The 14,022-nt window shown below is 39.3% G+C and overlaps 1 protein-coding gene across 13 annotated transcripts in view; it reads right to left on the bottom strand.

Moving 5' to 3' along the window:
• Positions 1–14,022, bottom strand: part of fars2 (phenylalanyl-tRNA synthetase 2, mitochondrial) — a 421,493-nt gene that overhangs the window by 370,269 nt on the left and 37,202 nt on the right. For 3 of the 13 annotated variants that reach the window (XM_078199233.1, XM_078199169.1, XM_078199261.1), the window contains one exon: positions 11,740–11,818. The exons of the other annotated variants lie outside the window; for them this stretch is intronic. Coding sequence is in view for 1 of the 3 variants with exons in the window: in XM_078199169.1 (XP_078055295.1) it covers positions 11,740–11,818 (79 nt within the window). In the remaining 2 variants the exon portion in view is untranslated. The remainder of the gene's footprint in view (positions 1–11,739; positions 11,819–14,022) is intronic. 13 annotated transcript variants of the gene reach the window in all.

The raw sequence follows: 14,022 nt of genomic DNA, 5'->3' as shown, positions 1-14,022 counted from the left end.
AAGCCTGCCTTTGAATCAGAAGGTCAAGAGTTCAAGCTCCACTACAGGGCTTGAGCACATAATGTAGATTGACATAACAATAGTAATGCTGAGTGACTGCTGCACCTTCTCTGATGTGCCTGCCATCTTTTGATGGAGAGTTAACTCAACGAAGTCTCACAGGTAGGTGCAAAATATCCCACAACACCATTTGATGTAGGCATTGGAGTCATCCTGGTGCCCTGGCCAATATATATTGCTCAATTCTAAAAACAAAATTAGCAGGTTATTTGTCTAATTAACGTTTTTGGGATCATCTTGCACACAAATTGGCTGACAAGTTTCCCTGCATTGTTACGGTAACTACACTTAAGAAATACGTATTTGATCGTCCTGAGATCATGAAAGGCATAATGTAAGGCATAATTCCTCAGGTGGATGTAGCTGTTACTAGGGGGCATAACTACAAGGTTCGTGGTGGAAGATATAGGAGGGATGTACGAGGTATGTTCTTTACTCAGAGAGTGGTTGGGGTGTGGAATGGACTGCCTGCTGTGATAGTGGAGTTAGACACTTTAGGAACTTTCAAGCAGTTATTGGATAGGCACATGGAGCACACTAGAATGATAGGGAGTGGGATAGCTTGATCTTCGTTTCGGAAAAGGTTCGGCACAACATCGTGGGCCGAAGGACCTGTACTGTGCTGTACTGTTCTATGTAAGAGAATGGGGAAGAAGGTATGGAATTCAGGGAGACTGTGAAGTTCTTGACTGAATTGACATAGGGAAGGACAAGGTATTGGCAGCCTTAAAAGTGGAGCAATCTTTGGGTCCAGATGATTTGTGCCCTAGGCTGCTGTGGGAGGCAAAGAAGGAGATTGCAGGGGCTCTGACCCAAATTTTCAATTCCTCTCTGGTCGTGGGGCAGTGCCAGACAACCAGAGAACAGCAAATGTGAATCCGCTATTTAAGAAAGGTTATAGAGATAAACCAGGGAACCACTGACCAGTCTCACATCAGAAGTAGGGAAAGTATTGGAGAAACCTCTGAAGGAGAGCATCTATCTCCACTTAAAGAAGCAGGCTTGATCAGAGATAGTCAGCATGGCATCTTCAGAGGGAGGTCATGCCTAACAAATTTGATTGAATTTTTTGAGGAGGTGACCAGGTGTGCAGATGATAAGAACATAAGAAATAGGAGCAGGAGTAGGCCATCTAGCCTCTCGCGCCTGCCCCGCCATTCAATAAGATCATGGCTGATCTGAAGTGGATCAGTTCCACTTACCCGCCTGATCCCTATAACCCCTAATTCCCTTACCGATCAGGAATCCATCTATCTGTGATTTAAACATATTCAACGAGGTAGCCTCCACCACTTCAGTGGGCAGAGAATTCCAGAGATTCACCACCCTCTGAGAGAAGAAGTTCCTCCTCAACTCTGTCCTAAACTGACCCCCCTTTATTTTGAGGCTGTGCCCTCTAGTTCTAGTTTCCTTTCTAAGTGGAAAGAATCTCTCCACCTCTACCCTATCCAGCCCCTTCATTATCTTATAGGTCTCTATAAGATCCCCCCTCAGCCTTCTAAATTCCAATGAATACAAACCCAATCTGCTCAGTCTCTCCTCATAATCAACACCCCTCATCTCTGGTATCAACCTGGTGAACCTTCTCTGCACTCCCTCCAAAGCCAATATATCCTTCCGCAAATAAGGGGACCAATACTGCACACAGTATTCCAGCTGCGGCCTCACCAATGCCCTGTACAGATGCAGCAAGACATCTCTGCTTTTATATTCTATCCCCCTTGCGATATAGGCCAACATCCCATTTGCCTTCTTGATCACCTGTTGCACCTGCAGACTGGGTTTTTGCGTCTCATGCACAAGGACCCCCAGGTCCCTCTGCACAGCAGCATGTTGTAATTTCTTTCCATTTAGATAATAATCCAATTTGCTATTATTTCTTCCAAAGTGAATAACCTCGCATTTGTCAACGTTATACTTCATCTGCCAGATCCTCGCCCACTCACTCAGCCTGTCCAAATCTCTCTGCAGACCTTCTACGCCCTCCACACGATTCACTTTTCCACTTATCTTTGTGTCGTCTGCAAACTTTGTTACCCTACACTCAGTCCCCTCCTCCAGATCGTGGTGGTGGTGGTACAGTTGATGTGAATTTCAGCAAAGCCTTTGACAAGGTCCCACATGGGAGACTTATAAGGTAAATGCACATGAGACACAGGGTAATTTGATAAGGTGGATTCAAAATTGGCTTAGTTGTAGGATGTGGGTGATGACAGAAGGCTGTCTTACTGACTGGAATGATGTGGAGATGCCGGCGTTGGACTGGGGTAAACACAGTAAAAAGTCTCACAACACCAGGTTAAAGTCAACAGGTTTATTTGGTAGCACAAGCCACTAGCTTTCGGAGCGCTGCTCCTTCATCAGGTAAGTGGGAGTTCTGTTTGTGAACAGACTCTCACTTACCTGATGAAGGAGCAGCGCTCCGAAAGCTAGTGGCTTGTACTACCAAATAAGCCTGTTGGACTTTAACCTGGTGTTGTGAGACTTCTTACTTAGTGACTGGAAGCCAGTGCCCAGTGGTGTACCACAAGGATCTGTTGGGTCCCCTATTATTCGTCATTTATAGAAACAACATAGATAACTATATGGGGCAGAGTGGGAGAGTGGGGAGGGGAGGTGGGGGGGGGGGTAGGATTAGTAAATTTGCGGATGACACAAAGATTGGTCGGGTGGTTAACAGACAGGCTGAGTGTCTTGGGCTACAAAAAGATATAGATGGAATGATCAAATGGGCAGACAAGTGGCAGGTAGAATGTAACCCTGAAAACTGTGAGATGATACTCTTTGGAAGGAGTAATTTGATAAGGAAGTATTCAATGAATGGCATGACACTTGGAAGTTCTGTGGAACAAACGGACCTTGGTGTTTTTGTCCCTAGATCTCTTAGACGGAAGGGCATGTTAGTAGGATGATGAAAAAGGCATATGGAACACTTGCCTTTATCAATCAAAGCATGGATTACAAAAGCAGGGAAGTCATGTTGGAGTTGTATAGAACTTTGGTGAAATCACAGCTAGAGTACGGTGTGCAGTTCCAGCCGCCATATTATAGAAAGGATGTGATTGCACTGGAGGGGGTGCAGAGGAGATTCACCAGGATGCTGCTGTGGAAAATCTAAACGACTGTGTGTTTATCATTAGTATATTTCTGCTTTGTTTACTTCAATTATATCATTCATTTATAATTATCTGATTTGAATTTTCAATGAAGCATTGGTAGAATTTTGTAAAGTTTAATGGAAAACACTGATTAACAAAAATAATGTTATAAATGCAAAACTTTGATACCATGTTAGCATTTAACTAAACATTTAACTTTTGCAGCTGACATTTCATTTAATTATCTCATCTTTTCTAAATTTCTTACAATATTATTCTTACAATTCAACACAACGATCTTTTTTTTACTCTAACACAACGGTTCCGCTGAATTTCTGTAAACAATGAGGTCAGAGAGGGTGGGGTGTAAGGAGGGGAGGGGAACAGAGGTGAGGAGAGACAGAGGGTTTGGACATATTAATTGTACATTTTACATGAAGCTTGTCACTTCTCTCATGATCTCTGCGCCTAATTTGAAGCCTCAAAGGAACTTCAGTGATTAAGAGGTCACGTTAAAAGTGTGATGTACCAGCGGTGGTGGAACATAACTCCAGATTTTCAATCTGCACTGGATTCTGCAATACCTGTCAGACAGATGGTTCACACCAGCTTACAGGAGGCTTGCATATATTATTTTAAGGATTACACTTTCCTAAAGCATTTGAAATAACCAATTTGCATATTCCCCACTGTAATTATAGAACTTATTTCACCTTATATCTTGAAGTTTCTAAGGATCAACATTGCATCAGGACTCTTAAAATTGGGATACACAACACAGAGCAAAATCCAAATGAACATTTGAAAGTACTTTTTAATGGAATTAACAGTATGCCATGACAAAGCTGTAAAACATAAATATATCTTTCACTTTCTGTGCATTACATATATAAACATCTTTTAAACACACTTTTAAATGGCGACGAATGCTAGCATGTGGTGAATAGGAAATGGGGTGGGGGTAGAAAAAGCATACCAGTTCATGGGAGAGCAGAGAACCAGCATGAACTAGGGGAAATGAGTCAATCTGAAAAACTACCTTAAAACAATTTAATAAATCAGGTTTAGCAAGAGAGGGAGTAATAACGCAGGTCCACAAAGTCCACATATTTTCCATAAGAAATGAGGACAAGTATTTGAAAGTTTCTCTAATTACAAAAGTGAGGATTTAGGTACCCGCATTTTAAATTTGGAAAAGCTAGTCCTCCACAGCAACTTCAGTTTAATCACACGATGTTGGCCTATATTCTGGGATATATTTGAATTAGCGGTCATTTTGAAGTCTTATTCTCTGTTGGCCACATTTTGTTTGTTTTCTATGTTTGGGTGTTTGTAACAGTTTGAAAGAAATTTAAAATACGTTTTTGAAAAATTATAAATGCAACTTAACTGACTGGTGTGGAATGCAGCCCAATTCGCAGCGCTCCTTTAAATTCTAAATGCTGATATTGTTCTGGATGAAATTAGAAACTGTGACATTTATGGAAAAAATGTGCAATTTGAAAATAGCAGTAGACTGCACCCTCTTTTTGGCATGGAGAGGGCACCATTAGCCATGAGTTACAATGCCTTCAAATTATAATTCCTGTGATTTAATTTTATCAGGTCACTTCTTTAGCAATATTTTAAAAGCATTATCAAGTTTAGTTTATTTATTAGTGTCACAAGTAGGCTTACATTAACACTGCAATGAAGTTACTGTGAAAATCCCCCAGTCACCATACTCCGGCGCCTGTTCGGGTACATTTCGGGGAGAATTTAGCATGGCCAATGCACCTAACCAGCACATCTTTTGGACTGTGGGAGGAAACCGGAGCACCTGGAGGAAACCCATGCAGACACGGGGAGAACGTGCAGATCCCGCATAGACAGTGACCCAAGCTGGGATTTGAACTCGGGTCCCTGGTGCTGTGAGGCAGCAGTGCTAACCACTGTGCCACCATGCTGCCCCACTGGAATGCAAAATCTTTTTATGCATTTAAATTTCTGATCAAATGTTCTAGAATTATTTTCAAGGTTGATTCATTCCTGATAGTCAAGTGAAATGTGAACTGGATTGTTACCAGAAAAGGAAAAATATGCAAGAGTGAGGGAGAGAGTCAGTACAGACACGATGGGCCAATTGGGCTCCTTCTGTGCTGTAACAAATGTGAGATTCTGTGAAATGAGCTGGGTATGTTGAGTTGTCATGCTGCCCACTATATTGGAGTACTTGAAGAAATTCGTACATCAGAAATTACCATAAAACCTCATGTTTAATATATCAATTCTAGATCTCAGTATACCCCTCCACACACAGTCTTAATAATTCCCATGCCATAATTGGTCAAGATTTGCATTCAAGTTCACCCCTCTCTGCCAATAAGTTGTCAGTCAGATACAATAAGTAACTAAATGGCATGTCATTAATGGCAGAGAAAAACTTGCATTGTACCTTTCGAAAATGCAGGATGTTGCAAAGCACTTCATAGAGGATGATGTACTTTTTGAAGTGCTGTCACTGCACAGCAGTCAATTTGCACACAGCAAGCTCCCACAAACATCAATATGATAATGACCAGATAATCTGTTTTTGTAATGTTGATTGAGAGATAAATATTGATCAGGGCACCAGGGATTACTCTGCTCTTCTTCGAAATAGTGCTAAGAGAATTCTTACATCCACCTGAGGAGCCAAACAGGACCTCAATTTAACACCTAATCTGAAAGACAGTACGTCCGAATATACAAAACTGGAGTGTCAGCCTTGATTTTTGCGCTCATGGTTTTGTGCAATGGTTGTCTATTCATCTTCATTGTGCTTGAATACAGAGAATGCCATTCAGAGTGAAAATAGTACAGAAAAAGTGAGACTATTCAAAATTATATTACACAAGATGAACTGCTACCAATTTGTCTCCACAGACACTTTCTCAGCTTCAGTGACATCAATTATTCCCATAAGCGATTAGGCACTTTTACAACCTTCAGGACTCAACAGTGAGTTCCACAATCTTAGTGTCAATTTTGCTTCCTATTCTTTGCATGTTTCATTTTTTTTCAGTTATAGTCTGCAGCACACTTACTCTAACTCTTTCCTCATTCAAACTTTTCTGTCTTTCACTCACTCACAGATCTTTCTTTTGTCCTTGTTCCACCTACCCCTTGCTCAAAACCTATTACCTTTCTAACTTTTCCCAGTTAGTGGAAGATTATAGGCCTGCAACATTAACTGTTTCTCTCAACAGATGCTGCCATAACCTGCTGAGTATTTCCAACATATTCTGTTTTTATATTAGAGATATAAAAAAGGACTGAAAGTAAAAACATCCAACCATAATCTGCTTTTGAGGAAGCAAGAATCCAAGCTTGGAAATATATTTTCAGGGCTATTGTTAACTATCACTTAACAGCCATTGAAAACTCATTTATTCCTCAATTTACCAACACTAACCTTTTCAACCACTTTTAATGTGGAACTTGTGGGTAAACACACCAGGTTCACGTGGTTTCAGTCATTTCAATGCTGAGTCTATTTTCCAGCACTGTGGAGGAGCAAAATATCTTCCACAGCAATTTCTAAATTTCCACCTTAACTGCGTAAATGCATACATTCTCCAAATGTTACTGTCAGATTTCTATTACAATGTAGCCACTACTAGCCTCACCATTACACTTATCACAAATTTTAGGCCAATGCTTTTAAAAATTAACTATTTTTCAAACTCTTTATGCAAAAATGGTCAAATAATTCTGACTCGTGCAACATGAAAATAGTTATTATCATGTTATAAGGACATTAGTGCAGAGATTACTGTCAGTCAAAGTATAATATGAATGCTTCATACACTTGTCTCAAACTTCTCTCTGTTATCTTGAATGGGCCCTAACCCTGCTCATTTTAAGTAGGTTACTGCTGCATGAAAATAGCAGAAAGAAATGTAATACCAACGCATTAAACATTCATGCAATAATATTACTGGTAATCATTTCCGACCTCTAACTCTCAAGAGTAGAACATTACAACAAAACTCCAACCACAAATGAAAAATAAATTTTCACTGAAAATTTTGCAAAGCATTTCACAGACGAGGTCAGAAATGTCATCAAATCTACAAGGTGGAACCATGAGAAGCGACAGAAAATGCAGCTTAAAAACTATAGACTTTGAGAAAGTTTTTAAAGACAGAAGAATTTACAAATTAAAGACATTTAGGAAGGAAGCTCCAGCGGAACACCAGAAGCTTTTCCATCAATGATAAAGCAGGGGGTGCACAGAAGGCCATGGACAAAGAAGTAGAGAGCACCAAAAGTATTATATGGCAGGATGAAGTTGAAAGGACAAGTTGCAAAGCAGCCATGGAGGTATTTGAAAATGAAGATCTGAAATTGAATGCACTGAGGAAATGGAGTCAGTATAATAATGAGGAATGGGGATGTTGCATAAGACAAGATGTAGGCAGTGGACTTTTGAGAGCTTTTCAAGCTTGTGCAATGTGCAGACTGGGGACCAGTAAGGAGGACTACTGATTCTCAAAGTGACAAAAGCATGGATGAGTTTCAGCTATCATAATGATTAGCTTGGGACTTAAACAGGCAATGCTGAGAAACAGAAGCACATGTTTTTAGTGACGGACGGAAAAATGGGGTTTGAAGTACCATTTCATTGGAAGAGGTGTATGAAGGGGGAGATGAAGGAGTCATTGGAGATCATCATATCAACCACTGTGATCTCAGAGATGTTGAGTTTGATGAGTAGTCATGGGAATGAGTTACTTAACAAATATTAAGGAATCAAATAGAATCTGAACGCCTTTTGCACAAAATATTTAGCTGCATAGACCACCAAATGAAGCCACACTGCAGAGAAGGGTATAAATAAGCAGATAATAGGAGTATGTAAAAAGAATAGAATAATAGTTATGGGTGACTTTAATCTTCACGTTGGAAATTCATGGAGTGCATTAGGGGTAGTTTCCTAGAACAATATGGCATAGAGCCAACCAAGGGACAGTTTGAATCTGGGTAATGGGTAACATGGCAGATTTAACAAATGACCTCAGAGTTAAAGATCCCTGAGGAAGTAGTGATAGAATTTAATATTCAGTTTAACAGTGATAAATCTGGGTTGGAAAAAACTGTGTTTAACTTAAATAAAGGGAATTACAATGAAATTAGGAAAGAGTTAACTGAAGTGGACTGGGCGGATAAATTAGCAGGAAAAACAGGAAGCAAACAGTGGCAGACATTGAAGGAGGTAATTCATGTCTCCCAGCAAAAATATATCCCAGTAAGAGGAAAGATTCTAAGAGCGGGATAAAGCAACCATGCCTAACCAAGGAAGTTAAGGAAAGTTTAAATTGAAAGCAAAAGCATAGAAGAAGGCAAAAGTCAGTGACAGCTCCAAAGACGGATAAATTCAGAATCCAGCAAAGAAGGACTAAAGGGATAATAAAGTGAGAGAAAATAAATAAATAATGAGGGCAAACTAGTGAGGAATATAAAAACTGACAATAAGAGCTTCTTTAAATATATAAAAAGGAAGAGAGTGAACATAGGCCCCTTAGTAAATGAATGGAGAGGATTATGGAGCATAAGGAAATGGCAGAGGACTTAAACAGATATTTTGCATCAGTCTTTACAGTGGAAATTATTCAAACATCCATTAATACAAAAGAATACAGTGGAAGAATTAAGTACCATCACTAGAGAAGTAGTATTAGACAAACTAATAGGGTTAAAAGCAAATATGTCCCCTGGCCTTAGGACCCGAAAAGAAGTAGCTACAAAGATAGTGGATGTATTGGTTGCAATTTTCCAAACAATCCTTGGATCTGGAGAAGTACCGGAGGATGAGAAAACTACCAATGTAATACCACTATTCAAAAAAGGAAAGGAGGCACAAAATATATAACTATAGGCTGATTAGCCTGACAGTCATTGTTGGAAAAATGTTGGCGTTAATTATTTAAAAAGTAATAACAACACATTTGGAAAATCATAACCTAATCAAGCAGAGTCAGCTTGGCTTCACGAAATGGAAATTGTGCCTGACTAATTTTGTTGAGTTTTTCGAAGAAGTCACAACCAGAGTGGATAGAGGAGAGCCAGTAGATGTGTTCTATTTGGATTTCCAGAAGGCATTCAACAAGATATCTCACAGAAGGTTGTCATAAGATAAGAGCCCTTGGTGTTGGAGGTAGTATATTAGCATGGATAAAGAATTGGCTAATGGACAGGAAACAGCAAGTGGGGATAAGGGATACTTTTCCAGGTTGGCGACCTGTAACCAGTGGGGTTCATGTGGGGTGCTAGGACTGCAACTGTTTACAATATATATTAATGACTTGAAGGAAGGAAGCAAATGTACAGTAGCCAAATTTAGGCGACACAAAAATAGGTGGAAAGGCAAGTTGTGAGAAGGATACAAACGGCTTACAAAGAGATATTGATAGGTTAAGTGAGCAGGCAAAAAGTTAGTAAATGGAGTATAATGTGGGAAAATGAGAAGTTGTTATGGAAGGGAGATCAAAAGAATGAAATAAATTAAAATTGGGAGAAACTGCAGAAAGCTGCAAAACAAAAGGACTTTGGAGTACTTGTGCATGAAACACAGAAAGCTAGCACACAGGTGCAGCAGGTAATCAGGAAGGCTAATGGAATGTTGGCCCTTATTTCAAGGGGGTTGGAGTATAAGAGTAGGAATGTGAGCAATTTTGGTCCTCTTATTTAAGGAACAACATTATTTCATTGGAGGCAATTCAGAGAAGGTTCACTAGGAGACTTGATTTGATTTGATTTATTATTGTCACATGTATTAACATACAGTGAAAAGTACTGTTTCTTGTACGCTATACAAAGCATACCGTTCACAGGGAAGGAAACGACAAAGTGCAGAATGTAGTGTTACAGTCATAGCTAGGGTGTAGAGAAAGATCAACTTAATGCAAGGTAAGTCCATTCAAAAGTCTGACAGCAGCAGGGAAGAAGCTGTTCTTGAGTCGGTTGGTATGTGACCTCAGACTTTTGTATCTTTTTCCCGACGGAAGAAGGTGAAACAGAGAATGTCCGGGGTGCGTGGAGTCCTTAATTATGCTGGCTGCTTTGCCGAGGCAGTGGGAAATTTAGACAGAGTCAATGGATGGGAGGCTGGTTTGTGTGATGGATTGGACTACATTCACGACATTTTGTAGTTCCTTGTGATCTTGGACAGAGCAGGAGCGATACCAAGTTGTGATACAACCAGAAAGAATGCTTTCTAGGGTGCATCTGTAAAAGTTGGTGAGAGTCGTGGCTGACATGCCAAATTTCCTGATCCTCGGTATGCAGGAATTGTCTTATGAGGAAAGGTTAAACAGATTGGGACTCTACTCACTGGAATTTTGAAATTTGAGAGATGATCTCATTGAAGAATTAATCTTCAGGATCTTGACAGGTTAAATGCTGAAAAGATGTTTCCCTTCATTGGAGAGTCTAGGACCAGAGGGTTCAGAATAATGGGGGGCCAATTTAAGACCAAGATAAGCAGGAATTTCTTCTCTCCGAGGGTTGAGAGTCTTTAGAACTCCTTGACACAGAGAGCTGTGAGGGAAGAGAACTTGACAATAGAATTGGCTACTAGGATATGAATATGTCAAACGTATTTGAGAACAATGGCAAATTGTGTTAAATCTGAGGAAAATATTCTACAGAGAATAATTTTACCACTCAAAACCTCGTCATATCAGCGGTGTACAAGTACTTAAATATTTATATGGACCATTTTTAAAACTGTGAAACAGAAATACAGTTTACTGCAATGCCTCACACCCAAACACCACAAAGTAGTGGTTCTGAAATGTATGTGCGGAGAATCACTGGTAAAGAGGGACACATTCTGACAGGTGCCCTGACCTAATTGGAAAAGCAGTTTTTTTTGAAAAAAACAAATAATCAAATAGGGCCAATTCTGACAAGGTCACATTTATTGCCATCACAAGTTACGCTTCTTAAATTGTTGTCGTCTTTATAGTGACAGTTGTCCTATAATGGTCATTAGAAATTCCAAATACAGTGAAGAAGCAATGATATATATATCTAAGTCAAGATGGTGGAGAGATATTTGCAGGTGCTTGTGTTCCCAGGATACCTCTTGGAGCCGAAGTGCTGTCAAAGCAAGGTGTTCAAGTTGCTACTATGCATTCTATAGAATTATTTTACCAGTCACAGTGCACCCCTGGTGGAGGAGTTTGATATTGAATTCAGTAACAGGAACACTGATAAAGTAGTCTACTTTTACCTGAATGGCATCAAGATTCTTGAATGTTGTTGTAACTGCACCCATTCAGATGAGTGGTGAGTATTTAGGTATGTTTCTGACACTTGAAAAGCTTCGATGGGTCAGGAGATGAACGAACTGTCAGAGTAGCCAACCTCTGCTCAATTATTGCTGCTAGGTTGTTGATAATACCAGCCCAGTTAAGCTTCTAATCAACAGTAATCCTCATGTTATTAATAGTGGGGGACTGAGACATAATGTAGTTGTTGAAGATTGAGGGATGCGGCACAAATTGATCTTGTTGCAGTTGATTATCATCTGGCACTTATATAGTATGAATGTTACCTGCCACTTGTCAACTGCAGCTTGGATGCTTTGCAAGTTCTCCCACACACCAGCATGGATGACTTGATTATCAGTGGAGCTGTCAATGAATCAGAGCAATGTGGACTTGTGGGTGAATAGTTTCTTCTCACCTCTTGCTAAAAAGGTAATTGATCGCGCAGCTGAAATAGGTGAATCAAGGACCCCGAGACTGTGATGGCTTAATTCCAAGAACCACAACAGCTTCTTAACATTACATGGAGCTGGATACTGGTTATCCAGAAGACAGAACTTAAATTCATAAGTATTTATGTTTGCTAAATAACCAAAATGCTTCCCTCTGTTTTTTTAACTAATTGAGGAAAACCATAAGACAAACAGCAGAAGAATTATTCCAGAAAAATCATTATATATTTTACCCATTTCTTGGATCAGGAATTACTCTGATCATTGTAGGAATTTCCCCTTTACCCTAATCAGCTTCAGATTTGTTAAGGTCATTGGTGCCACACTTGGCTGAATGCAACACTGGTGTCAAGATCAGCAAATCATAGGCTCATATTTTTGTTTGGATCAAGGCTGTGTTGAGGTCTGAAGCTGAATAGTTCTGGCAAAAACCAAACAGACATTGATTAAGCAGGTAAATATGTGCTACTTTAAGGTATTACTCATTTTTCTTTTCAATTGGTTAGGTTAGATTTGTACACTTTGTGAATAGAGCAGTTCTGGCAAACTTTCAACATTCTTAGATAGATACCTTTCTCAAAGTTATACTGGAACAGCTTGCTGAGGGGGAAGCTAGATCTTGATCACCAGCAGTATAGCTGGTATGTTGTCAGACGCTGTATGTTTTCCTATAACTAGTGCAGCAAGTGACTTCTTGTCACATGGAGCTGGACACTGGATATCCATGATAGTGGGAATTTGAAGCCACAAAACGTTGTACATTAGCAATATTTAAACATGCCAAATAATAAATGCTTCTCTCAATTTGGCTATTTTTCATAATTATTTGGGGAAATTGGAGGAAAAATAGCAAAATAATTCATAAATGCAATCAATATAAATTTTACAAGTATGTGGGTATTAAAAAGAGAAATTAATTATTTGATTAGCTGGTGTATTAATTAAGGAAACTTTGGAAAGTCTTTTAAGCTGAACATAGTGAGACACAGTTTCGCTATTCTCATCCTAACTCGAGTTATTTTTAGAAAAAAAACCAAAGGAGTGGAGTATTGAAAGCAAACAAAGAATCACCTGATTATTATATGGTTTTTTTATTAAACAACTAGAAAATATAAATCTTCTAGTTGTGGGGGCCTGTAAAAGAGCATAAAAGATAGACGCACTCTCTCTACATCCTAATTTGAGTTTTCTTTTATGAGTTTTGAAAGTAAACAAAGCCTTGAATTAACATATGTTTTGTTGATAGCTGGAGAATGTTAACAGTATAATTACTAAAATACTCTATTTGAAAACTATCAGCATTCAATAGTGCAGTGCTATTTATCAGGTTTCTCAACATGTTTTGAAATATTTCTTCACCATTAAAGGGTAATCAGAACATTTGTCATTACTATTTCAGTCTAACATGACAGCCCAAAAAACAAATAAAAATGTTTCGAAGGACAAAAATCTATAGCATAATTATCTTAGTTTATGCTTCTGATACAGCATTATATGAAAATTCAGCATCTGCTCAGATAGATTGAGAGTATTCTATCTGCATTTAACCAATACAATTCCGAAATGCATCAGATTTAACCCCAGTTCATGCTTAGTTAGCTGACCTCAGCTAAGTAGCAGCAGGTGTAATTTTTAGGGAGAGGACAGTACAGCCATATTGTTACTGGACTAGTAATCCAGATCCTTGGACGAATGCTCTGGGGGACATGAGTTTGAATCTCACCATGACAAGTAGGCGAATTTAAATTTAATTATTTAATAGATCTGTAATAAAACTTCAGTTTCAGTAATAATGACCATGAAGCTCACAGATTGCCTTAAAATCTACTTCAGGAAGCAAAGCTGCCATCTATCCTCAGCATCAGAAACAACAAAGGTGCATGCTGTCCAGTCAACCTTTCAAGGTCCTCCTCACTAACATCTGGGAACATGCCAAAATTGGGAGATCTGTCACATAGTTTAGTCAAGCAACAGCCTCATAGTCATTCCCACCAAATCATGCCTTAGAGTCAAATTCACAGACTCCTCCATCACCTGAGGTACTGATATGGTATACAGTTGGGAGAAAATGGTCCTGGGAATCCCCAACATTGACTTCAGACCCCATGAAGTCTCATG

The sequence above is a fragment of the Mustelus asterias genome, chromosome 2, assembly GCF_964213995.1.
Source record: "Mustelus asterias chromosome 2, sMusAst1.hap1.1, whole genome shotgun sequence".
Classification (NCBI taxonomy): domain Eukaryota; kingdom Metazoa; phylum Chordata; class Chondrichthyes; order Carcharhiniformes; family Triakidae; genus Mustelus; species Mustelus asterias.
This window is presented reverse-complemented; position numbering and strand designations above follow the sequence as displayed.